General features: G+C 36.8%; 1 protein-coding gene across 4 annotated transcripts in view; it reads left to right on the forward strand.

Annotated features, from left to right (window-relative positions):
* Window positions 1–25431, forward strand: part of HDAC9 (histone deacetylase 9) — a 213972-nt gene that overhangs the window by 142145 nt on the left and 46396 nt on the right. For all 4 annotated transcript variants that reach the window (XM_054385010.1, XM_054385012.1, XM_054385011.1 and 1 more), the window contains one exon: window positions 19562–19680. In XM_054385010.1, the coding sequence (XP_054240985.1) occupies window positions 19562–19680 (119 nt within the window). The remainder of the gene's footprint in view (window positions 1–19561; window positions 19681–25431) is intronic.

Here is a 25431-nt window from a genome sequence, read left to right on the forward strand (position 1 = left end):
GTGAAATTTTAACCTGTTAATCTCATAGCCAGCATCACAGGGAGCTGGCTATATTGTGATGCGTATGTTATTAGGGCTAATGAATCTTTCTCTGAGCTGAGCAAATATCTTTTGAAATCAAAGTAATTCATTACAATTATCAAGAAACAATAATTTCCCTTCTAATACAAAAAATTGTTTTGTGAGAAAATAACAATGTCTGTGTCATAGCACGAGAGTGTGAGAGTTCCTCTAAGCAGTATTTCCAGTTGTTCTACTCTTTGTTAAACAGACTTTGTGTGCTCTTATTTTTTATATTTAAATAGCAAGACACAACATTTCTTTTTGATATCATGCTTCCTAAAAGATTGTTTGGGCTGTTAATATTTTAAGTCATAATCCTTGTCTCACTGTACTTTTATCTCCATTCACATTTTTTAGAGGATAATGCGATTTAGAGAAGCATATATGATGCTATAATAATATATTATATTGGAAAAGATTTATTGACTAGGAAAAGTGAGATCTCTTAAGATAAAGAAATAAGATTATAAAACTAGTGATCTGATTTGGTCTTTGTACACCTGTCTACAAACTTTATAGAGTAAAGTTAAGTTTAGGTGAATAGTGTAAATCAAGCAGGGGATGGTGACTGAAGAAGCATTTTATTGCAGGAAAAAAACCAAATGGATGATAAACCAAATTATTTCCAAAGTTTCCAACAATGTTCTTAATGCAGCACAATGCTTATTACTAAACAGGGTCTTTTTCTTTATGTTGGGAGCTGAGGGCTACACAGTTTCATTTCCACCTTATTTAAAATTGCTTGTAAATCTGCAATATAATAAAATGAATTCTAAGAACAATATTCATAAAATAGCCATTATCTGATGTAATAGTGTTGTCTTGTGTGTTTTCAAAACACTGTAGAGGCCACACAGCAAATCACTGACTGAGCCAAGAATAAATGTTGGGCTTCATTACTTTCAATACTTCTGTGAAATTCCTGCATCTTTAAAATGACAGATAAAAAGAAAAAAAAAAGAAAAAAAAAAAAAGCCAACCAAGGCCATTAGTCGCCATCTTTCTATGTATCCATCTGCTCTCTTGTTAGAATTTTCAGATAGACAATCCATCTGCTCTGCTGTTAAAACTGAAAGGTACATTTTGATTCTAACTTTTCATTATTCTTCCTTTATATCATTTTAGAATGTGTAAAGACGAGGTAAATTGAACCACTTGGGTTCAGTAAGTCTCTTTTAGATGCAATGACCACAGCAAATATTTGGCAGCACTGCATTCTGTTCTTCATTACATGGTTTTTAACACTCTTTGATAACAAGACGGTAACTGGAAGATAAATGCCATAAAGAACATTTAATTGGATGCTGGTTGCTTTTCTTGTTTATATAATTGTAGACTGCTTTCAGGCATCCTTTATCCTGGTAAAGAAGAGAGGAAAAGTTAATAAGGACATTACCTACCGAAGGTATATATATACATGTGGCTTTTTGACTGTGACTTTTCATTGCTGTACTCAGTAATAACAGTGGGAATAATTCACAGCAGAGAACTTTCACAGAGGATGCCATAGGTACATAATTCTTTTGACTGAGGAATTCAGCTGGGATACATTTCTCATATCATGGCGTATGCTATATTCTCACGGATTACTTTTGTGTGATGTGGGAGATCAAAGGATTGTGCTCTTACTTCCATGACTACAATAAACTTGAAAAGAATAGAAGAGAATAATGGTAAATATCACATAAAACAAATAGGAGCTAATACAGTTTGTAGAAAATAACAATTAGGAAAAAAATGAGGACAACATAATTCTTTATTGTTCTTGGTTGTAGTGTGAAGTCCTGCACCTGCTTGTTAACAAGGTCAGATTTAGGATTAAGAAAAAGCAGAGAGCGCTTTGAGTTGCATATTTCTCCTAATAGTTCTGTTTCCTTAATTTAACTCATATGTACAGTATTCCAAAATAACTCCAGTGATTGATAGTGCTGTAATAAAACACAGGAAAACGCACACAAATTCAGCATTTCTTTAAATATTTAAAAGACCTCCCATATTATTTATTATTGTGCTTAAAACATTTTTAGCAGAAGTGAAATTCTAACAGTAACATGAAGCATTGCTTTGAATTTGCAGTCAATCCTACGTTAGATGTCTTAAAACTCAGACTAATAATTCACACATTGTAAATTAAACCCCAAGTTATTTAATGGAAGCTATTGTGTAGCTATTTGTGACATATTAGGATTGTGTAATTAACAAAGTGGCAAGTCTTGCATTGTACATGCTGCTTATGAATACTATTATTCTTAGTAAAATCTAGATAATTATTGTTATAAGTTATTATAACAGTATTAGCTGCCCAGATCAGCCTGGAAAAGCAGTGATGTACAAGCCATTGAGAGGAAACAGAAGGTTCAGATTGCTGTATAGAAACAATTAGTAGTAGTACCCTAAAGCAAAATGTGGAAAGCAGCCATACATTTTCAGATCTTAATATAAAATTTGGTCATACAGATATGATTCACTTCCTTATGTCCTTTTTACTTTGAACATGCAGAGAGGTGACTTTGGAAAAAAAGGCTTGAGTTCTTCTATACTCTACCCAGGAAACTTTCTGCACCCCATTACCTTAAGATTTGATGGAGAATAATGTTAACAGAAAGCTTTCTAGAAGAGTTTCTCTGCTGGAGCTTTTAGCTTGATTGATTCAATACTATTGAAGAAGTTGTGATTTTGGGGGTTTACTGCTGTGGCTAGCAGGCATAGCACAGGATTTTTGGGAGACTGTGCCCTTTTGAAGAGTCAGCAGGTGGCAGGACAGGGCCCCCTGCATCCCAAAAGCCACTGGATATCTTCACATTGGTAACTGAACTGAATGCTTTATTTCCATGAAGTATAATGACCCTCAGCTCACCTATGGACTTCTACAGTATATGGTTAGGTGCTTGAATCTGGAATTGGATACCATTCCTGATTAAATTCATCTCTATTCTAGGTAACAGTCATTTACATGCTTCTATTCAAAGACAGTGTCTCAGAGTATGTCTGGATTTCTGTTTCTGTAAAGAAAGTGTAGGTGTGTTCAATCCAGCTTTCATGTGAAATGTCTGAAGAGTTTTCATGAACCATCCATGACAGTTGATTTTATCTTTGCTACACAGTGTCAAAACGTAAACACACACTATAAGAAGTCCTGCCTCCAAACTAATCATTCTGGTGGAGAAGAGCTTTAAAGGGACTTATATACTGCACTAAGATAAATTACATTAGCAATATGAAATAGCCTGTAGAAAGTCAGGTGTGTCTGGCAAAGGTTTTTCAGTATCTACGTTGACTCCTTTTAAAGCTATGCATCTTTGTGTCTTGCTCCAGTATGCATTGTAGTCATATCCAAGGGAAAACAGCACCTTTAGTTTATTGATTAATTAAGTGGGGATTTGCCACTTCAGTTTTAGACATTTGCTATATCCTTATACTGCACCTTCTGACGGCACTTAGACCAAAATACATGAGAACAAGCACCTAGAATGAGGTTGTACTTAGTGAGGTTGTACTGTATACTCCTGAAGAGACTACCTCCCAACAGTGACCCTTTCCAGAAATTTAGAGCTGATAATATTTATGAGAGTTCAGAGCAGCTGAAATATTGGCTAGAGATCTTTTAAATGGCTAAATTTCAACACACTCCCTAAGGAGCTGATATGGAGATCATTTCAGACCTGTCACAGGAAGACCATGCCTTAATTGTGCTTCATTGTACTATAAAAAATGAGACCTCTCCACTAGATTTAAGAGTTTGCGGTATTGTGATCTGTGTGAAATCTTAGGGGAGCTCATCTGAGATTTTACAGTGTATATGAAATAAGCTTGTGTCACTAACAAATGTACAAATGGTCACATAAATGTGATACTTTCTGTAATTGATCTTTTCTAAAAGTATCTCCAACTTGACAGGGAGCATCTTTTCAGTCTGATTTATTCTGTAATACAGTACACTCCAGTGGCTGCCTTCCAAAAATGCTGTCCTGAATGTCTGCTTATAAATAGAGTAGCTCCAAATCACTGAGTTTCACGACTCCAGCATTTTAATGAAAGATAAATACTGCTTTGGTTGTGGCATGGATGTCTCCTTTCAGAATAGAGCCTTCCTGGAAGCATGAAGAACTGGTTACCTCTCAATAGCAATCCTTACTCTGATGGGGCTCCATATTAGCACCTCAGCTTTAACTAGTTTTGTAGTCTTTAAAAAAAGACTATATATCATAAAATGTGGAATGACATGGAAAAACATTGCTACTTTTATATGATTAAATCAGCCTGTTTCTTCTGTCACTTGCCTTTTTACTATTCAGTAGAGAACAGTGCTGTCAACAGAAGGGCAATCCTTTCTCCAGTGTCTCTTTCAAAACTTTCACAGTTTTCACAAGCACAGAACAGAGAGAGAGACTCTGTAGTTAAGACAACATGCAAACTAACATGCAAGCTACCTCACTAAACTGTATTTGTAACTTCTGTTGCAAGTTGTAGATGCCTCTGGAATTTCCAGAAGTTTTCTCCACAGCAAGGCATTGATCTGTAGTGGTTTCCCTCCTCCACTGACACTAGGAAGAGCAAGAATATTACTATTTGTCACTACAGTGCTTGAAAATATCTCCTTGAAGAGCATAAGAAGAAGGGTGGAGTTTTAGGAATGAAAGCTTTGACTGATACAGATCTCTGCTGGCACAAGGTGGTGAGTCTCAGAAGATAAATAGGGCTTTCCTACTTCAGGGGTGTCTACTTGGAGGAGTTACTTTTACTGTAAATGGGAGCTGTGCCAAGGAAAAGAGACTCATAGCACAGCTGGATTTCACTGAAGCTGGTAGTAGTTAAGTGTCCAACCAGTATTCCCAAGCATAAGATAAAAATGTGTAGATAATTCTATGAATTATGCACCAATGCACACTTTAAATGATGGGCTTGATGCTGTGATCTTGTCTAAGTCCCTCTGGCATTCCATTTCAACTTCTGTCACAGGGGACTGTACTGGAGAGATCATAAGGTAAAGTGCACAAACATGAGAAACTAGTGAAGGCCTGGGAGTGAGACCATAGGCACAGTTCTGGAAGGTCAGTACTTCACTGTACAGTTTTGAACATTTGTGAAGATTTGTTGTTCTTTATTAAGAAAGGAAAATAAATAGTTTCAAGCTAAAGGTTTCTGTCCAAATTCAATTTAAACATTAATGATTACCTCTGATCATCAATGGCAAGATTTTGGCTTCAGAACAGGGAGTTATGACATCCACAGCGTCACAGAGCTAGCTGTAGAGCATTAAGCCAGCTATGTGAAGCCAGTTTCAGTGGTAGACTACTGTATACATTTGGGTTCTGAACCTATTTTTTTTTTTTAACAGAATACCATTACTAAATTTGTTGTGTTAGCAAGAAAAATGAACATGTCCCTGAATGCTCTTCAACAGAGACAATAATGTGCAACGCTAAAATGTTTACAGCTTCCCTTCACAGATTAGTGAAGTACATAGCATGACGTTATGCTAACTTGTGTGCAGGTAGGACACTGGGGACTTACACTTTTCTATGAAAAGTACAGTGTACCAAGTACAAAAGTACAAAATCAATGCTTCCAGGAATAAGAACAAAATATACCTTAGACAATATTCAGAAAAGTGACATACTTAGGTTAGTGAAGACATCCAGGGCTGTGTAAAAATAAGTAAAACCTCGGAAGTTAAAGTAAGCAGATGAGAAAAAGAGGTTAAAGTGGTCAGCATCCCTCACGAAGGACCTCTCAAGTCTCATGCATTCTCCATTTCTATGAGATAATTGGGAAGTGAAGGGGGAAAGAGGGGGCTGGGCTAACAGTAACGAGCAAGCAGATGAGAGAAAACAGAGTAGAAAGAGAGTATAGATGAGAGAGTAGAGAAAAAGATGAGAGAAAACAGATGGAAGCCAAAAAGCCAATGAAGTGAGAGAGACAAGACTATAATGATTTACACAAGACGTGGTGGAACTAGTCTGGATAAAATAAAAAATAAAAAAGGCAGCTTACACCCCCCAGACCAACTTCAGAATAAACCAAATCTTTAACAGGATTTTTAAAAGGTTAAGGCAAAACTTTGTGAATCTTTTTCATCCTGGAATTAGAAACAGAGATTCTATAACAGGATATACTTATAGTATTAGTGACCTTGCATAGATAAGATTGAAATAAACATCAAAACATTTACATGTTTATAAGAACCAAACTTCAAACCCCTTGAGCTCTATTCTTTGCTGATACAGACTTCCTTTTAAAGCTGTACAGATCCTAAAATTGAATGCATGGATAAGAAGATAAACAAAACCCCATGTCTATACATATGTCCTAGAACACCTTTTATTTTTCTCACACTAGCCTGATCTAATAATAATAATAATAATGTTTATTCCCTTAATAGTAGGTCATTGAATCATTATTTACATTTCTATCTTATTGTGACTTAAAATTTCCACCTGACTTTTTTAACTTATGGAAGGAGAATGCAGGAACTGTTAGCAGAGAGCACAAGTCTGAATGAAGTGTTTATCAGGCTTTGGCTTCACTTGCAATGAGAAATAGAGCCAAATTGGAAGATGCATGTCTACCCTGTGGCTGTTGAAAGAACATATGCCTTTTTTCAATTTTAAATGCTTTTTATCTGTACAGTATCTGCATAAATTATAGAAATATTATTCTAGACTGCAGCAGCTTCTTTAAGCCATTCTTGAGCTGTATTCTCCCATAGCTAGCAATCCTGCTAGAAGGATTTCTTAGATTACAAATTAGAGTACTCAGTTATTGGTTTAGCCTCTGATTTTTAAATTTTGGGTTGGGTTGGGTTGGTTTCCTTTTTTCCATGACTGGGCCAGAGCTCTCCTTTGGTGATTCAATGGAATTTAAAGAGAATGGAGTAGAGCCAGAGGGATGATGAAAGTATCGCCCTGGCCAGTATCAGCTTATTTTTAAATATTCTTTGCTGTTTGATACTCCTCATCTCTATCATTGCTTTTTTTACTGAAGAAATCAATTCAGTGAGGCGGTGAGAAAGCTGTCTTGCTTTGTGTTGCATCAGGCAAGACTCTATGAGTTCTTGTTCCACAGTCAAGTCCCTTCAATGGTAACTATTTCCTTCCTGAATGGGTTTCTGCTTGGACTGACAGGTTGCCAGGATTCCCAGTGCTGGGGCATCAACTACTGCTTAAGATTGGAATTGAATTTTGAGATTTACAACTAAAAGCTCAGAGTTTTGCTAGAATTCAAGGTATAAAATCAAATAATTTGTTACCTATTTAAAGGCTATGCCAGGACATTTAAAATTATATTTGTGCTACTGCAATGCCTTTTTGAAGCTATACCAGGTAAATAAGTAACAAAACAAATACAAATAATTTATTTGGCACTTGATAAGAAAATTTGTACTTGATCAGCAGTGTCTGTCAAGTGTGCAGAACTGGATAAAAGAAAAAAAAAAGAAAAATGTGTCGATTGCCCAACAGATGAGACTAAAAGCCCTAAAATTTCATCTGTTATTTGATTAACGTTATGAATTCACAAAAGTCAGAAAGAGCTGAAAGTAGGACTGCAAAATTAAAGTCAGCTTAGATGATCTGTAGCTATCCTTAACATTATTACTAACTTAGAGTTCTGCTTTTTCTTCCAAAGACTGAACGATCCTAAAGAAAAACAATACAGAGATTACAGATTTATGTAAGTAATATTTTCCTTAGCTGTTCATGCTGAAGGGCTGACAAATTCTTTTTGCTTAGGTGCCAGCAGTCTTCTGACATTTCTTCAAGGGGCCACAACTCAAAAATCTATTGGATGACCTCCCATGTATTAGCAATGATAAAAACTTCCTCCTAATCAGTATAATTGCACAACTCCCTGTGACAGGTTTGGCAATTTTATGTTGGAAGAGTAATTTTGACCAAGAGTAGATGGGAAGAGTGAGCCAAATTTCTCAGCTGATGTATAATTCCTTGGGTTTATATACAGGTTGGCAACTGGAATTGAAGAACGCACAGCAAAGAGATCTTTACAGATTTTTTAGGATTATTTATTATCCAAGGATAGCAGCATAAAATTTGCTACTTTTGAAGTAGTCCTTTGCACAGTTTGCAAGCTCTGTTGGCAATTGTAAGTAAGGAATTTAAAATTATAAAATGACTTAATAAATAAATGTTAGCTTCTTTGCAATAAGCGTGCTAAAATGGATTAAAGTCAAATCCATAAAGAGAAATTAACTCCTGAAGGGGTCTATTAAATACTTGTTTTATCAAACATATTTGGCTTCAGTAAAGGGTCAAGGTTTTTTTGACTTGTGTGATACCTTGTGTCATCCAGATATCAAAACTGGAAGAACAACTTTTTTTAAATTTTTTTTTTTCTTTTTAAACAAAGTTGATCTGACTGTACATTTTACTTACATTTACAACAATTATTTTGCTGATGTGCTCAATTTAAGTTATTATATTGTTTTGGCTGTTGCTCTGAGGGATAAGTGCATAAAAAATAAGGCTAGAAGTGGAAATCATGCTTAGAGATGTTTTTGTTGCTAGTTTCAACATTGCAAATTGAGACAGACAAACGATGTGATTCTGTTAATTCTTGCATTTTCTTGAAGTTTTAATCAATCTCAGTTTCCAAGGCAACTTCTAACATGAGAATGGACCGGCCAATAATAGGAAACAGCTTTATCTTTTATTACAGTAACATATGGTGGAAAAAGTCTTTTGTGTTTCATGCTGTAGAGGAAACTATTTAATTTATCACTCCAGATAGGATCCAAAAATGATTAAAAGAGGTGTGAGCAGTTCAGTTTTGTAACAGAAGTGTAGACATATAAATTCATGGGGGAAAGGCCAATTCAGAAATAGTGATATATAATTGTATATGATCTTCAGTAAATTCCAAACTTCACCTTGGTTTTTCCTCTGACCTTCGTTAGGGGTCCAGGCAACATGAAGAGTTGGTGTAAATGATTGTATTGGCAAATAAGTTAGCATTGCATCAGTGTGACTCTCTTGGGATGAGTGGAATTGCCTTTCTGCTGTAAAATGCTTGGCACAAACAAAATCTTCTTCCACATGAACCACTGAAAGAGTTATGATTGGTCTAGGACTACAAGACTTTCTGCTTTTATGGCGGATAAGATGGAGAAATGTTGGCTACATGACGCTGGCTACATGAAGTTAATCGAAGTTAAATAAAACATTAAATCACATTGCAGTATATCTGCAGTTTCATGTTTTATTTCTCGGGCTGAGATTTCATGTTTTTGCTGTTCACTTTTCCTTCCTTGTTAAAAAAATGAAACCAGAAACATTTTTGCGGGAGTCACGTTATTCCTGAATTCCATGGCGTTGTCATCAATCCTTATTTTTCAGAGCTCTCTGTTTTTCCTTTTTATCTTCTCCTTTCCTTGTGTTTAAGAAAAACGTTTTGTTTCCCTCATTGTGTCTATGAATGGGAATATGTAGCCTTTTTTATTTTTATTTAAATTTCTCCTGAGCATTTTGGGGTTTGTTTCAGATGCTGCAGGCATCTCCAGGCAGTTTTGAATAAGATTTACTCTTCCTTCTTCCCCACATTTCACTTTTGTAAGAAATGAAAACTCTAAATTCTGAACTTTAAAATCTAGTAATCACTTTCAATGGTGACATAAGCATATTGTGAACATTGCAAACCAAACTGTTGTCCAATCAATAGCACTAAATTTTAAGTAGTGTATTTTCCTCATTCCAGCTGTTTGTGAAACTGTATGCCTTATGCCCAAACTGAAAACCTTGCCTAAGGTTTTTTTTTGTAAAGGAGAACGGTAGATTTTGGTTCTAGAGACAAACTTCATACTCCAGAGCACTCTTCTCTTTTTAGCTTATTCAGAACACCATCATTTCCTTCCATTCTCCAATTCCATCCTTTGGAGTGTAAGTTATATAGGTCCTACACTCTTCTTGCTCTTATAGTGGTCTTAGATTGCTAAGTAATTTTAGAAGTGTCAAGTATACTGAAAAAGCATACTGAAAGGTAGAATATGCTCCAAGTAATATGCTTTTTCATAGACATACGCAATAGTTTAGCACAAGGGCTAACCTGCCTGCTCCCCCACCACAAAACTTAGGGAAAAGTAACACACAGAAACTCGGGACTGAGACAAAAAAACCAAAAAGTGAGATAAGAGTAGAGCCCTACAATTGTAAAATGTCATAAATTCGTGATACTGATAGTGGGGAATATTATTTGTTTCAAACCAGTACAACATATGAAATGCTATCATTCATCTTGTGAACTCTTATGCATGCAGCACATCTTGGCAAGTGTTTCCATCTATTTCACCTATATGATAGTATTTTTGTCTTTTTTTTTTTTTTTCCTTGGGAACAATCTTATTACTATGTAATGACATTTACTGGGAGCAGTGAACTGTTTTAGTAGTATTATTGCTTCATTATGTTACCATTTTAAGCCAAACCTACTGAATTTATGATAAAATATCATTGAAAGATATTGTTTACTACAATGGCAAAACCAATAGTTATTTTGCTTTGGAAAACACTGTGGAATACTCAGATGTGATAGAAATGTAGTAGGTTTTCTAAGCAGCCATGCAAATTTTAAACCAGAAAACTCAGAATTCCTCAAACGTGCTTTATATGGCAGAAAAGCTGTATAAAGATTTGCTTATTCTTTTTTATTTTCTTCTCTAAAATAGAGGAATAAGAAGAAATGGGCATCAAACTGATTTTTGATGACACACGATGAAAGCTAGATGCTTGGTAGTGTATATGCATGCATCAATGCCATTTCCCATACTTGTTAGAATGGCTTTGATAGAAAAATAATTGACATGAAATGTTGGCATTTTACTTTCTCAGTGTTGGTGGTACTATTTTAAGTCATGCTGTGTTTTATTCTAAGTCCCATCTTTGCAAATTAAACCCCTATTTCCTCCTTCTCATATATCATCTTCAGTTGTACAGCTTTTGGAAGCCACATCATTCCTTTAGCTACCAGCTGGAACTTAGTAAATAAGTTTTATTTATGCTGCACAAAATGGCCTGGTACCAACCAGCTTTATTTGAGATGTGAGAAATAAATAGAAGATAAAAGGATAGTAAATTTTTCTTTCATCATACCAGTACTGCCACAAATAAGACTCTTAAATAAAATACAGAGGAACATTTAATGGAAAATGCAGATTTTTTTCACTCAGTCACTTTTCAGGGTGAAAGTGTTCTGCAAGGAGGTACCCTGCTCTTACATGTACTGTCTTGGCCTATATTTTCATTAAAAGGCTTCATATTTGCATACTGGATAACTAAAAGTCTTTGATCCTTCCAAAGTAACCTCTTCTTTCAGCATATAACCATTTGACAGATACTTAGCCTTTGAGCAAGCTTACTTACCATAATTTTTAGCTGACCCCTTTACTCAGTATCACTGAACTTAGAAATTTACTCGGTTCTGGAATGGATGTGGTTGTGCATTCAACATGTGTTTATGCATTTGCCCCTGCTTCTAGAAGCTAGATGATTTTATTTGACTATGATATTAATGTTTAAGTGAATTCTGAAAAACACAAAGTAATGTTTTTGTCATATTTTTCCTGTTTGCTAGCTTTTTCTTATTTTGGTTCTTTTTCTTGTAGTTCAGAAACTCTAACTGAGGCATACTGTAGATAAAATATAGAAGGGCCCTTATAATTACACTGAAACCACCTTTCTAAATAATAATTAAAATGTAAGGGTCAGCAGATACTGTAGTCAATATTTCTTGTGCTTTTTGAGTGCCTAAGATGTTGCAATTCTAGCTGTAATAGAATTCAGGAAACTTGCATGCAGGATGCCAAAATAATTATTCATTTAAAAAAGAACCCACAAATAATAGCCTTAGGCTCTGAAAATGTCTTCAAAAGCCAAAAAGAAAAAAAAAAAGAAGCAAAGCTGTTGGTGCTTCTAAAACTTTTCAATCAGCAGCACCTACAATTATAACATTTGACATTACTAACTTGGGTACATCCATGGAAGACGTTGGCCCTTTAAACTCTTTGACATGTGCTTAAATTTAATACCATGTGTAAATCCCAGGGAAATAACCATACTTTACAGTAGTGAGGATTTTGTATTGCTGCAGTACCATTTGCCCCTTAAAGAATAAAATAAAAATATGTTTTGTATCTTCAGAAAATAAAGTAACTATAAAATAAAAATAATATTGACTGTGCATATAAAAAATAAAGAAAAAAGTATTGAAAAGGTATAAAAAAGAAACCTATAAGGATAAAAGATCTCAAGGTTATAAAGGTAAAACTCATATAAAAGGTGTCCTTCAGAAACTAATACAGATAATGGCTGCAGAACTTAGTCATACCTTGAAGGGTAAGTCCAGAACAAAGCTGATGATCAGATGACAGTAAGGAATTTGAGGGAAAATTCTTAGGTTTGGCCTTGGTAAACTAAATTGGCATAAATAATGGTTATGAAGGTAAACCAAATTTTTAGTAGAAGTCATTAGGGGATGAAGTAGAAGTCAACCTCATGAGGTTCAACAAGACCAAGTGCAAGGTCCTGCATCTGGGTTGAGGCAATCCCAAGCACCAATCCAGGCTGGGCAGTGACTGGCTGGAAAGCAGCCCTGAGGAGAGGGACTTGGGGGTGCTGGTGGACGAGAAGCTCAACAGGAGCTGTCAGTGTGCACTTGCAGCCCAGAAAGCCAACCAGAGCCTGGGCTGCATCAAGAGAAGTGTGGCCAGCAGGTCAAGGGAGGTGATTCTCCCCCTCTACTCAGCTCTGGTGAGACCCCACCTGGAGTACTGCATCCAGTTCTGGAGCCCCTATTACAAGAGGGATATGGACATGCTAGAACATGTCCAGAGAAGGGCCACCAGGATGATCAGAGGGCTGGAGCACCTCTCCTATGAGGAGAGACTGAAGGAGTTGGGGCTGTTCAGTCTGGAGGAGAGAAGGCTCCGAGGTAACCTTGTTGTGCCCTTCCAGTATCTGAAGGGGGCCTACAAGAAAGCTGGGGAGGGACTTTTTAGGCTATCAGGTAGTGATAGGACTAGGGGGAATGGAATAAAGCTGGAAGTGGGGAGATTTAGGCTGGGCGTGAGGAAGTTCTTCACCATGAGAGTGGTGAGAGCCTGAAATGGGTTGTCCAGGGAGGTGGTTGAGGCCCCATCCCTGGAGTGTTTAAGGCCAGGCTGGATGAGGCTCTGGCCAGCCTGATGTAGTGTGAGGTGTCCCTGCCCATGGCAGGGGGGTTGGAACTAGATGATCCTTGTGGTCCCTTCCAATCCTGACTGATTCTGTGATTCTATGATGAAATCAGTTATTATGGAGGAAAAAAAATATCCAATGTACAGAAGTGCTGTGTAGCTTTCTGTGGGGATAGACATCAGTCGTTACTGTGTTACGTTAAAACGTGTGCAAAAAACACATAAAAATAATGGATAACAGAAGCTCCACATACCTGTTGGGGCAATCTTTTAAATACTTTCTGACGTGTTCCTACCAGGGTGCATTCAACAGAGTACTTAAACTTGTGCAATTCTGAGGTAAGAGAACACAGGAGCAATATTTATATTTATTGGCAGGATGTGAAACTGAGAAGCTGTAGGCAGACTTACATTCTTACAAAGAAAGAATGGGTCGCCATTCGGTGGCACCCCCCCACCCTCATACCACTAATGTGTTGTATATATTTCTTGCAAAATACAGGCCCAGTGTAGCTGAATAAAGATCAGTGCTTTTGTAGTGTTTTCTACTGTAGTATTTTCTACTTAGAGTCTTCTGCACTTTCTTTCAAAGTTTTTCCAGGGACAAATAAGTAATTTCTTCAGTCTTTTACCAGCTTTTAGTTTTAGCTGATTCATCTGTGAAGTGGGTACAAGAAATTCTGACTATGCAATCAGAAAGAACTATACTGATTTATACCAGCTGAAGATATGAGTCTTTCTGTTTATTAATGTTCTGAAAATACTTTGAGATTGCTAGATGAAAACACTGGAGGATTTTAGGGAAAGAACAAATTTATGTTACTAAGCCATCTCAATCTGCAGTTTTAGAAGTGTGTGGATTATTTCTCTCAGTTACATAAATTACTGTCCTGGGCTGGTATTCCTGCTCGTTTCCTTTTTAAATTACCAACACAACAAAAGAACTGTAGCTCTTAGCATCAGCTTAATTTCCTTTGGGGACTTCCAGCTCTGTGTGATGGTACATGCAAAGTGATTTCTGGGTTGGGTACTTCTCTGAAATCTCTTTTGGGAGAACAAATGTTTGGGAGCATCCTAACTATGTGCTTTAAACATATAAAAATAGAATGGAAGAATAAAAGGAACAGAGTCCCTTGGTAGAATCTCTTTAATGTCTTGCATCTGATGTTCAGATTGGTGGGGAGGGGAGGATCACATGCCTGATGTTTTCTCTAGGACTACACCCAATTGGAAGCCATCCCTTGGCTTCTCTGCAAACAGCAGCATACCCAAATGGAACATATTAATTCTTTGGGGAAATCTCTTTAGCGGTGCAATCTTTTCAACTTCCCAGACATATGCTCTGTTCCCAGTACCATCAGCTTAAGAGAGTATCTGCACTAACTTGGGCTGAAGGACACAGTTTTATTGTAACTGCACAGTTTAGCATGGATAAATAATTCCTGTGATCCAGCTGCTCAAGGTTTCAGGCTTTGACATGTTTCTTAATGTAAATGTGAGAGAAGAGAAAGAAACAGTCAGGCAGGCAAGATGCCCCTGTAACTCTGATGTCATCATTAGGTGAATACAGTATACCAAATATTTACAGTTCTATATAATTCAGGATCAGAGAAAATAAATATCTCTTTTATGTGTTTTATTTTCTTTGGAGAAGGGAGTAGTGGAGAGGGTGAGTCATAGCGGAAGAATAAAATTCACTTCTCTTCTGATGAAAAATGCTCATTTCGTAGAGAAGGATCCAAGTTCTATTTGCTGATAACCCCTGCAGCCCAACTGGTTTCAAGCAGTAAGCTGAAGGCCTGCCAGTCCCCAGTCCATACCTGTCTGGTAACCTATGGACTGAAGCCAAGTCATATTTCTTCCTCCAGCTGTGAGTAGGAGAGTAACTGTTCCTACCTAGGTCTGAGCGCAGGCTGCCTCTGCACCCTTGCAAGGGATTTCTGCTGAGCAGTGTTGACCCTTTGCACCATAACAAATCCTGCCAGCTGCAGCCTGACTTCTGAGCGTAGGGTTGGTCTGAGGAATGTGGGAAGGTTAACATGAGTATCTGTTAGTGTATGGCCAATGCTAGTTGTATGCTTTAAAAACAAAAATGCGCCCCAAAAAACCCAAACATATTTTCTGTTATGATCTGATTCAGAGGATTTTGTTCTTGGGCAACTGAAAAAGGAAGTGCTACTGTTATGGAGCTCCTGAGGAGGCAGGCAGTGTATTTCTTTTTCTTTCACCTTGCTGTGCCTTCCAGAGCGTAGATAAGATGGGAATGAAGCAAGATACAGGGTCTTAATGATTCTTCCAAGAGATAGTGAAGGGTCAGGACTGTCCCTGCTTGTCTGGATGTCCTCACTGTCCTGAAGTTGAAGAAGCCTGTTTACAGGGGAGAAGTGAGCTTGAGCTTTAAAGTTGCTTTTTTTTTTTTTGGGGGGGGGGGGGGGGGGGGGGAAGGGGTGGAATCTAGTTCTTTGTATAAGCTTTCCAACCTCAAAACATTTTTCTACAGTTACTCAGGCATAATGAAGTCACTGAAGTCTGAGAGGTGGCCAGTGCCAAAAGACTTTATTTATATCCTGATGAAATTTAGTCCATATTTAAAAATGTATGTACATGATTTCTTATAGCACTTCATAAGAGAGTAAAGTATCTATTGCTTCTGTGAAGGAATTTACATATGTATTTTGCACCTCAAAGAATTTCCTGCCAAGGCAAGGTGAAGGTTAGAGAGGTCCTACCTACACAAAACAGCCCAAAATCCTGTGATTCCCAAACGTTAATCTGCTCTTCTCTGAGCAAAGATCTCATAGTACTCGTTCAAAAGGGGAGCAATCTTTAATGCTTCTTCATTAAAGAAGATTAAAGATTGGATTAGAAATTCAAGAACTAGATGTGTATATGGTCCTCTCTGTAACTGAGAGATGTGTGGCTATCATCTTTCTGAAAGACCAGATAGTAGTCTTGGCTCCTATAACAAGACCACTGACATCCTGAGATGTTTTAGAGAAGAGTCAAGCTTGCTATCCTAGTAAACAGGCTACATTTTCCATGTTTTTTTTAAAAGGAAAGTCCTTAGAGTTCCTCTTCAGTATTAAGAACAGTATAAGATGGACGAGCTCTGACATCCAAGTCCCTCAAAATTATGCAGTATGAAAGAGAAATGAACAGCAGGTCTTGTGAGCACACAGGTTAACTCTTCTGGTACATAGCATGCAGAGTAGCAACAACAATGTTCTGTCATAATTTGTGAGTTCAAAGAAGTTCTGTCATAAACTCGTGAGTTTCTGTCCTAAACTGTGAGTATTATAGCAAAAGTAGGATGCTGTTCTTCTGATGAAATTCAATAGACATTGTGTACATTTTTAAAAGAAATAATTCTTTCAGAAAAATCCTCTTGGGTCTTATTTTAGTTATGTGAATTCAGGTGATACTGAAAGGAGTAACAGAACTGTGAATTCCGAGTGCTGCCCCCAGTTATTATCCTTACAGCCTTCCCCTGCCTTTAGCTGAGATTCCTATATATCATTTCTCTAGAGATTTATGAATATGCTGCTATTTCTCAGTCACTACTATTAAAGATGGTGTTAATAGCTATTCCTGGTGTTTTGTGTTGAAATATCTTGCTTTCAGTATTTAATAACTTTACTAATGTTAGCCAGTGTGGCTGGCAGTTTTCATGTCAGACATATTTATTGACAAAAATTTTGAAGAAACTGTGGCTGAACAATTTTTGCTGCTTCTGAGAATGAGATTAAGGGTCAAATGCATTGTTTTCTCCAAGTTATAAAAGAAATGTGTTGACATCTTTATGCTTTTGAGCAAGGTCTTGAAATGTGGTAGAAGTGTGGTAGATTTTCCCAGAGTTCCAAACTGTGAGTCTCTCAAAAATTTCATTTTGTGTTAGTCTGGTTAGGTTTGTTAGTGCTCAGCAACTTGGGTTTCCAGAGCTTCTCTCTGCACTGAACACACTTCATCCTTTGACTCCTGGACACTGTCTATGCTGTACTTCAGGGTTCTGCCACTTTATTTGACATGAAGAAATAAAAAACGGAGCCTGACTTGAATTTGAGAAAATGTGAATGGAGAGGAGGAGGGCAAAAGCTCAAGTGGCTGCAAATAGGGAGGGTTCTCCATAGGATACCTCCTTCTTTCAGTGTGTAAGATGTATGGTGCTATGGGGACAGATCAAGACTGCATATCAGCCACAGTCCTCATCACTAATCAAGATCCATGCCACGTGTGTTGCAGACATGGGGAAGCTTGGGAAATGTGTTACTTCAGACAACGAACATTTAATTAGAGTATCAGAAGGTCTGTACCTAAGAAAAATAAAATGTGGCTGTGTAGGAGATCTTTATTCCTGATATGTTCCCTACCTTTGTGGAGCTTATCCTGTAGTATCTAATGTAATTATTCATATGTGTGTGGGTGTGTTATATAGTTATACATCATGGAAAAGGACCTAGAAGATAAGTGATCTGACCTTATTCCTCAGGGCCATGTCAGCTTGAACCTATAGCAAGCCTGATAGTATTTATTTTACATATTATAAAAACCTTAAAGAGTTGGAGACTCTTCAACTTTCTCAAGCTTTTTATTTCAATTATTATCCATACTATTAAAAAGCTTCTTTCCCATGTCTGAACTACAGCTTTCCTGCTGCAACTACTTCATGTCCTGTCCACAGCAGAAATGCAGAACTGTTTTTTTCTTTCCTCTTGTGTCAGCCACTTATCACTTACATATTCATGCTTACTCTCATGTTATATGAATCAAATAATTATAATTCTATCATTCACTTAGGTCACATCTAACAGAATCTTTACTTTTGTTTTGTTCTCTCAAACACAAGCTCTAGGTCCTGCTCAGTACTGCTATCCATACTTCATTAGAGGCCTACTAGTGACATGTTAAAAGAGAAATATTTCACAAATTGTATTGATTTGCCTGCAGACATTCATGGTACAATTTCGTGAAATCACCATTAAAATGCAGTTGTCTCTACCCCCCCCTTTTTTTTTCCTAATGTAAAACAGCATTCATTGAAATGCAGTATGCCCTGACAATGATCTTTTACTTAGACAGAATTCTCCTTTTTGCTAGCAAGTAAAAGGACCACTTTCCTAATATTAAAATTGCCTTTGAGGAAATCAGAACAAAATAAAATTTATAAAACACAAATCAAAAACTAAACTAAAGGAAAACCTGAAGAGTTGTTAAAATGTTGTCAATATCAGGTTTTCTGATGCGGAAAAACTTAATCTTTCAACAAAACTAAGATCTCTTTGGCCTAAGCTGATGAAATAATAAATAAATAAATATTGAACGAAGACAGGTAGTATTACATATGCACAAAATCGATCTTAACTTTTGATCAGTGTAAACCAACTGGGATTTGCTTTACTTAATATGTTTGGAATGAAACATTCATTTGTGTGTTTGCCTTCTAATGTTAATGATGTCCCTCTGAATTAGTGCAGCCATCACAGGCTCAGCATTTGTCATACTAGTGTAAAAGCCATCCTGACACCTTCCCTTCAGAAAGTCAGCCTGAAAGTATGCATCTGCAAGTGCAGCGTGCTGGGTTTTATCTTCTCCTTCAACACATCCTTTCTACTTTGGTTTTGGAGGAGACTGAGAACAAAGCAACAAAATATCCCCATGAAATGTTGTCAAGGAAGGGGTTAAAAAGTGTAATCTTTGTGACTGTGAAAGGCTGAATTATCTTCCTGACACCAGCAGGGGTTGCTGTCACTAGTTTGTGGTTGTCACATTTCTGTTATGCCTGACCTTGGAAAGGCTTAACAACATAGTCTGGATTTGATTAAGGGAATTTCATGTTCTCCCTTTGCTAGAGTCACCCCCCACCTCGACAAACATTTGAAAATGTTAAGAAGAAAAAAATAGAAAAAAGAAAAGAGTTTGGAAAGCAAACATTTTCCCAAAAGAAATTTATAGTTCAAATTTACACCAAGTTCGCACTAACTGGAGGAGTCCAGGCTTTGAATATTCTCTGTAAACCATTAGTCACTTCCCTGGAAGAGGCAGCTTTTTATAGGCAGCAGGATAAAACAGGCACAGATGTGTGTGTAATATTAGAGGCTTTCACATGTACCTGCGTTATTGTTTTTTCTCAAGTGTAGAATAAAAAAAAAAAAAAGAAAAGAAAAAGAGTGACTATAGAAAGACATTAATTGAAGCTTGGAATTTGATTTTGGACAGCTGCCATCAAGATTGGTTTAATGAATGATTTTTGAGATTGTGGCAATTTATGTAATGAAGAAGTTATTCTATTTTTTAACAGGTTTTGTATTGTTTACTCTCCAGGACTGTGATTATGCCAGCTGCCCATGAATTTGATCCAGAGATTGTCTTGGTGTCAGCTGGATTTGATGCTGTGGAAGGCCATGACCCTCCGCTGGGCGGGTACAAAGTCACAGCTAAATGTAGGTATCATCATCATGGTAAGGTGTATGTTTTTGAGCTGGTGTTTTTTCTCATTAAGAATCTTTCTTTAATTCCAGGTTATGAGCTCATTTAGATTTTGTGAGATCAGACTTGTGCCACTCAGGGCAGGGACTGTGCATCAGCTAACACTCACAGATGCCCATGGAGCTTCAGATCTCACCCAGCTTGTGAACAGGGTGGAAATGAACATGTTAGAGTTTCTGGCTCACTTCTTTGTGTTCCTCTTGGCATTTCTGTCTTGGCTTTTTAAAGCATTACTTTTCTGGCATTCAAATAACATTTTAGAGGTTTCATGTTTTCAATAGGCTCCTTTTTCCAAATGTTGGAGTAAGTTATTTCTCTTTAAATACATATTGGAGATTTTAGACTTCAGAGGCCCAGGTCCAATCCTATCTTGCTCTTTTGTTATTGCAGTCTTTTCAGCTTGATGGCATTAATCCTGAATTACATCAGCGTTTATCAAGGCCAAAGTTTTCTAAAAGACTACTCTGTTGGGTCTCAATGTTTGGATGTCCATTTCAGTCCTCCAAAATGTATGTTCATATCAGAGATTTAACACTTTCTGAAAGACAGACCTCTCTAAGATGTCTCATATGTAGCGCTCCAAAGTCACTTGCTCTTATGGGATATTGTGGACAAACTCATTCCAAGCCTGGCATGCTAAGCAAGACTGGATAATGTAGTAATGCTCTGTAAGATGCTTTGGCAAGCATGATGTTCTGGTATAGCAGAACAACTTAACTCGAAATGGCAATAAGATTCATATTTTCCTCTCAGGTTGGACAAAATTTCACTCTTGACAGCAAGGAAAAACTGTTTGATATTGGAATCAATGTTCATTTTCCTTAATCAATTAATTAACTCTTCATAACTTTTTTGGAGAAACTGAAATTTTAGTACTTTTTTAATATGAGGCTGCACATCTACAAGTTGAACATGTATCTGTAAGCAAAAAAAAGGTGACTTATAGTAGGTGGCTCTTGTTTAAATTAAAAGAAAAGCCAAGATAAATGCAGATAAAGATCATGCATCTATGGGATGAATAAAACCTTTTGTACAGAGCCAAAGGAATTTATTATTTCCCCAAACCAAAATTCTCCACATTCCACTATACCATTTCAGAACATAGCATACTGTATGTGGTATGTAGAAAAATGAACAGTCTACTAAAAAGAAAAAAACCTCCAAAGAGAAACACTCATATTAAAACACAAAAATTTGTAATAATTAGAAAACATGCCCAAACCAAGAATACACAAAGTAAAGTTTAATCTGTAAATATTCTTTCTTTATAAATCTGTAGCACTCTTTGTATACTTAATACGTTGAATTTTCTGATTTCTAAGACCCATCACAAACTTTACATGTATGCATTCGGAAGAACTTGACGTCAAAGGAGAGAAGATGGATCCTTAGATACTAACTTTGCTGTTAAAAAAGTGTTAGGGAGACGCTGGATGCTTGATAAAGAATTATTTATGTCTTTTCTTCAGAGTAGAGTCAAAGAGAAAAAAACATTGTATCAACCAATCAGCTTTCCCAAGTCATAAAGTAAAATCCATAGGATGTAGATAACAAATTGGACTAATTAAAGCCTTAGACTAATGATATGCCAGACAACTACAGGCAGAAATAACTGATCTAGGTCCAAATTATAGCCTGCTTTAACCCAGTATTTTAGGGATTTTGCTGTATTGACATACAATCTGATTTACCTGGGGAGCTGCCATTTCTGACTAGTAAGCAGACATGTCAGCCACAAAATGTTCATGAATATAATTTTTCAGCAAAACCCTTTTATGCAGAGTAACTATTGTTGTCATTGGAATGTCTTTGTTTAGATGAGGGACTATAAATGAAATTTAATTTTACTTTAAAGTGTAATCAGATAAGAGCAAAATACACCTCAATTCCTGGCTACCCTAATATTTCCTGTTTATTACTAGAAATGTGGTTTTTTTCTCTATACAGTAACATGTATCAGCACGATATATTATGTATGATAAAAACATAGTTGCATTAAATAAACTTTTTTACTGTAGTAGTAAAGACTGTATTGACATTAAAGTATAAGAAAAATAATGGGGGAAGAAATAATGGGATAAATAAGTTTAGAATAGTAAGGAGATGCTAAAGAGTGTGTATGAATCTACTCCTTCATCTTACCATGCTGATGCTTAAGTGGCACTACTGAAGATGAAGCTGATATGTTCTGTAGTGAATTTTTACAGCTTCTGCTTAAATGTTTTGTATTATTAAACCATTTGAATTCTGTGGAGTGAAAAGGTATACAAAAGAGCTGCTAGATACGATCATAAATTTGCAAGTTGTTAGATCTTGCAAGAGCCCTGTTTTTAAATTTAGCTCTGCTGACTGAAGTTCTCCCTGTAACATTATCCTGAGGTGAAGTACTTTCTCTTTGTTTTATGGAGAAGCTCTTAAGAATAATGCCTGCATTAAAGTCACTGAGATCACTTTACTGATCAAGCAAATATTGCACATAATTGCTCATTAAATGGTGACCATTCCATAAAAAGAATAAAGTAAATAGAGAAGTGTCAAGTAAGAATGAAGATTTTTTTTCAGGGCAGTTACCTTCCTGAAGCACTGTTGTTTGTTAAGGACTATGATGATTTACTAGAGTTTTCCTGTTGTTTTACTTTCTTGTTCCAAAGATGCTATTTGATACAAGAGTGTAAAATAAGATCAGCAATTAGCAGCAGAAAAAGATACCACTGCAGGCATTTAAAGAGTAAGTTACATTTTGTCAGTTTGGATACTTTTCTACTATCCCATTTGTGATGTAGTGTTGATCCAGTGCCTAGACTATAACTGACTCTAATTAAGCTGATTTGCAACTTTTAACATTTTTGTTTGAGAAAATTTCAGTAACTTCCTTCATTTACCAGAAGATTAATTATGCTGTGATACACTCAATTGCCACATCTGTCTTCTTGCCTGAATTCTTCTGAGCTCAGGGATTTGATTTTGGTTAACACAATTTGGTTATCAATCTGGTACTGGAAGTGATAAGATGGTTTTCCAGCATGACAGATTTTGAGTTTTTGACCCAAAGCTAAAAGCATTGAAGTGGGTTGGAGCAATGATCATTCATATGTTTTTTTCATGGGGGATTCTCCTCATTCATATTGAAAATATGCCTTTTATTCTTTTCATTTGTTGGAAACTGCAAGGTACACTGTGACTGGCAGCAAGAAAACAAAGCATTAAGACTTTGCTTCCAGTCATTCACTTGCAAAAGCAAAATCAGGGTTTTCTCCAGAGTGGTTTCTTGGATACTAATGGAATGGCTGCTTGGTACAATACAAAAGGCATCAAAATAGACAAGTTCACTGGTGACTTACCCTCAGACATCATTATTTTCATGGGATTTACTGGGGCAGAAGGAGAGCATTTTTATTTCTTTTTCCTCCTAGCCCACAGCAGTGGTTGCCATAGCTTCTCCTATGGCTCAGCCTCCAGGTCAGATTATGTTGCATTTACTCCTGCATTTGTACTCCTTAAATTTGCTCTTGCACTGCAAATATCAGTGAATTATTTACCAGTAACTGCAGGATCTAGTACATTGTTGAGATTTACGCTACATTTACTTTTCTGACTATGAAATGCAGAAAATTCCAGAAGCTTTAATCTGCAAGGAAGAGTAGTCTGTTGGCGCCTGTGGAAACTGAGCAGAAATCAGAATCCGCTGTATAAAATTAGCATCCTCTCTAGCACATAGCAGAAAGAAAAATATGAATAGACAATTCTAATCTTGGGTGGAGGAATTTGCCTTTACATGCTGTCAAGTAAACATTTGTCAATGGCTTGGGCTATGGATGTGAGGCAAGTGAAACAGCTCAGTGAACAAGTCGCCTCATTTGCTGCAGGCAGGGAAATCCTCACCTTCAGACTTTGGGGCACTCATGTCTGACTGAATACTTATTCAAAACACATTTGAAGGATTCAGAAACCTTAGCAATTTTTTTTTTTTTTTTGGCCAATGTTTTCAAGGACTGTCTGGTTAATTGTTGTAGCCTTCTAGAAAGGGTCTGCATAAGGAGAAAGCGAGAACAATTAGAAATATTTATAAATAAGTGCTGATTTGACCTGCTCTTTTACTTAGCCTTTCTTTCTGTAAATCAGCCAGGAGACATTTCCATTTTCCACTTCTGCTCCTGCCCCACAAACAGATCTGTCTGCTGGCTAGTTACGTAACCCATACAAGTGAAAAAACACCTGTATACTGAGTTCCAGATATACAAGGCTGATCCATCTGCAGAATGCATCAGGTGCCAGTTCCTTGATTTAGGGCAGTTGCTGGGGACAGGGCAGAGGATGGATTACAATGAGGAAAAAAAGGACCCATAGAAGCATTAAGAATTATTTTCCCTTTTCATTTATCTTTCCTTATCTCTTTACCTAACTCTTGTTATTTTTCTTTTTATGCTACGGTAGTGACATTGCCTAATGACAATAACTGATGTAAGGGGTGCAAAAAAGGTAAAACTGGTGGCATCATCTCTCAGTTTTGTAATTTAGACCTATGATTTCTTTTTCCTTATTGAAGCCAAAAGGCTGTCATTTATTAGAAGAAAGAAAAGGGAAAAGTGGTTTGGGTTTGGGTTTTGTTTGTTTGTTGTTTGTTTGTTTGTTTGCTGAGGCGGCATTAAACTTGTCATATCAGAATTTAAATGCAAGCAAATTAAATGTAAATTTTTAGGGCCATTTTGAAACTAATTAGGCTTGACACAGTACAGTGCTCACCAGCTTGCATGTGCCTTTCACAGGACTGGGTCCTGAGAGAAGATTGTTGAAAGACATCTCCAAATGTGGATTTCTCCATAACAAAGTGTCTGATCTTTTATAGCATCGTTGCATTGGGAATTAGTCTTGTCTTTGGGAATTTGTAAAGCCTTTAGTAGAAAAGCATGATTTATGTCTTAGAATTTAACTATTCTCTGTAATAAATAGAAATGTGCCACAAGTATTTACTTGGTTGCGCCATGGGAAAATTTTTAACATATTGTTCACAGCTTCAGAATGCTATAAAAGAAGACAAGTAATTTGCAGACCGGACTAGCCTTTGTGATTCCTAACCAATATATTTGATTAATATCTTTCAAAAGAGGCAACAGCCAAAATGTTTACATCTCATTAGGAAGAGAAGAAGGGAGCACACACAATTTTGATTATGAGCTTGGATGGTTCATTTCTTTGGGCTTCACATCCCTACTACTTAAGGCAGACTGTAACTTTAAGATGTTATCTCTTGCTTGCGCAAATAAACAGCCAGTTATGCTTTTTATGGTGGGTAGTTCTCAGACCAACAGGGGATTAGAAGATATTAGCTGGAGTTTGTGGTTCCCTGCTGAACTATCATGGGGTCCATGGATTCCTGTCCTGAATATTTCACAGAGCAAACACCTCTTATCTGGGGTGATATTCTCACACTGGCCTCTTGGCCATGGACTTCAAAAGCTGATCACAGGGAGGGCTAGAGAGGCAATAACCCTTAATATAACAGTCTCTCCTGATAGGGACAGACAAGGTAAAGGTAAGGCGTCTCTGAAGTTTGCTCTTGTGTGTTTAGCCCCATGGGGTGATAAGGGGCCATCTGTTTTTTTGGTCTGCAAACTCATCTTTTTCACACTATCCTGGTATCAAGTGCACTTCAAGTCTGACTGGTATCAGCACCAGCAATTCTTCACTGATCTGAAGAGCTTTTC

This window comes from Indicator indicator, chromosome 11, assembly GCF_027791375.1.
Source record: "Indicator indicator isolate 239-I01 chromosome 11, UM_Iind_1.1, whole genome shotgun sequence".
Classification (NCBI taxonomy): domain Eukaryota; kingdom Metazoa; phylum Chordata; class Aves; order Piciformes; family Indicatoridae; genus Indicator; species Indicator indicator.